General features: G+C 40.6%; 1 protein-coding gene across 1 annotated transcript in view; it reads right to left on the reverse strand.

Annotated features, from left to right (window-relative positions):
• dntt (deoxynucleotidyltransferase, terminal) overlaps window positions 1–662 on the reverse strand; it is an 82,370-nt gene extending 81,708 nt beyond the window's left edge. The window contains exon 1 of the mRNA XM_067609473.1: window positions 131–662. Coding sequence (XP_067465574.1) covers window positions 131–405 — 275 coding nt within the window. The 5' untranslated portion in view covers window positions 406–662. The remainder of the gene's footprint in view (window positions 1–130) is intronic.
• Window positions 663–2,510: the final 1,848 nt, after the last annotated feature.

Here is a 2,510-nt window from a genome sequence, read left to right on the forward strand (position 1 = left end):
TAGAAAATACTCCTGCATCCCTCTATGCTCTACATTAGTGTTCTCCCCTGAACTTCACATTCAGAAAAGCTTTTAAGCACCAAGCCCTGCTCAGTCAGTGAACAACAAAATGGCAAGCTTTTTTTCCAACCTGAGGACGTCGTCCACAATAAAGCCCTTTGACCTGGCCAGCTGGGTCAGAAAGCTTCTCCTGCTGCGGCCCATTTTCCTCTCCACCAGGTACAGTCTGACATCCTCAAATTTCACCTCTTCACGCCTGGAAACGCCGGCTTCCACTGCTCTAGACCTTTTCCTCAAACGAGGCACAATAGGAGTGTGGAACATCTTTTTTCCAAAATATTTCTGCACCTCTAGGAATTTCTGCTGCTGTGAGTTTCTTCTTGTTGTGTGCCATGTAACTTCCATCCAGGAGAAGCACCCACTTTGGTATTGCTGCAGTTATTTATTTCACAGCTGAAGCATTTTTTTTGTTGTTTTTTTTTTTTTTTGGTTTGTTTTGGTTTGTTGTTTTTTTTTTTGCCTGATAGTGTGTCAGTTGGAGCAGAGTTGGTGAGAGATGGCAGACAAGAAATGCTTCTGGCAACAGGTGTTGAAGATTTGGTGTTTACCAAAAAACACCTGCCAAGATCGAATGATTAAGGATGGGAAGAAAAAAGATGAAAAACACCCTGTTGGCATGGCTTTATTCACTTCCAGTTAAAGTTGTTCTCTAAACACACATTTGGAGGAAGTAAACAATGCCTGATGCAGTTGCTTCTTATAAAGCTGCTCAAAAGTTTTCATGCAGTTGTAAATCCTCTATCTTGATTGGAGTAAAGCCTCACTCCAGGGAGATTCCTGAATTTTGGTCACCTCACAAACCCCTCACAGCTGTCCTGCCATGTCCGGTTCGTCTCGCCACTCACCGTCTCATTATGTCCAGACCAAGTCTGCACCATCTGCTCCACCGCTTTAATTAGCTTACTGCCTAAAATGAGAGCCTTTGTGGGCATTTCCCCAGAGATCCCACAAGCGCATACACGGCCTTTGCACACATGCAGGTACTGTATGCAAGCCACTGATGATAAGAAATATTTATATGGGGGAAAAGAACTACATATGCAGTGGTCAGGAACGCTAACTGAAAACAGATTTAATCTGTTTAATTCATCTATTCCTTTTGTCTCCAAAAAGGTAATTACAACATGAGCCATTTGGTTTTGATTTCTTTGCTACTATGGTCAACAATGTGAAAGAAAGAGTTTAAATGTCACCGTGCTGTAATTATCTACAATAATGCTTCTGCTTCAGTGGACCAAATAGGAATGATTTGTTGATTTAGTTGCGGGGAAAAATCATTATAGGCCTTGATTCTACATCTAATTACCAAAGCCTCTGTTCATTTTTTCTCTTTAATACGAACACCTTGTCTCGGTCCGCTTGACAGAATTTATTACGCTGCTCTCATTAACATGGAGTTCTGAGGGTTAACTGGTGTCACAGGGCAGACGCGACTTATTGTTTGACTATTTACCCCCGCAGTCACTCAGCTGTGTGTGAAGGTGCTGGCCTGCGTCCAAACTGAGACTGATGAAATTCTAACATCACTAAGACGAATAGCTCCTTCACTGCCAGCAGCAATCACCGAAAGAGCAATGAACCCAATTTCTCATCTAACTTTCCTCGGTAGCTCTATGGATGCCTAATAAAATTGTCCAATAATTATTTACAATCATTCTACATATTCAATTTGGTCTTTAGAGGGCAACTTGAATTTTGCTCTTGTGAGCCAAACTCAAGCTTTACAGCCAATTCTTGTTCACATCCAAAGAACTTTATTTTGAGTGCTAGAGGAGTTTCCAAAGTTTTCTAACATACCAGATATGTCAAGCTGAGTTCTTGGGAAAAGTGTTTTGAAATGATGCACAAGACATCAGGAAGATTACCATTTGATGCAATGGTGCTAACCCTAACCCTAACCCTGACCCTAACCCTTGGGTTTTAATATTTCACACAGAGTAAACATCATAACTTAACAAAGAAATGGAACAAGCAGATACAGAATAATATGTGATACTGTTTGACAGTGTGAATAAGATGATTTTAGCAACATTAAAGCAGCAACATTTTTCATATTACCAGTCAATCACATGACTACTTGCATGTTAAAGATGTTGCTCATACTGACAAACCAACACAGCTCCACAGTGTTTCAGTCTTTTTCAACATTTTTTTCTGCTTTTTTAAATGTTTTGTTTCACTCTCTCAGTGACATTTCAGCAGCAGCATGCAGCTGTTTTCGGTGAAAAGGCTCCGAAATCCCACTTTACGCTACCTAGTACCAGTTAGCAGCTAGTGGCTAGCTAGCTGGTGTATGGTGAACATAGTAGCTAAAGATTCCCTAAAAATTAAGATTATTTTCCCAGAAGTTGGTGGAGACAAAAACAGTGTTAAAAGGAGAGTGAATATTGACTGACATTCAACTCCAAGTGAATGATAATGTTGCTCCTGCTGAACGCACAATAGGCAAT

Source organism: Thunnus thynnus, chromosome 14, assembly GCF_963924715.1.
Source record: "Thunnus thynnus chromosome 14, fThuThy2.1, whole genome shotgun sequence".
NCBI classification, from domain to species: domain Eukaryota; kingdom Metazoa; phylum Chordata; class Actinopteri; order Scombriformes; family Scombridae; genus Thunnus; species Thunnus thynnus.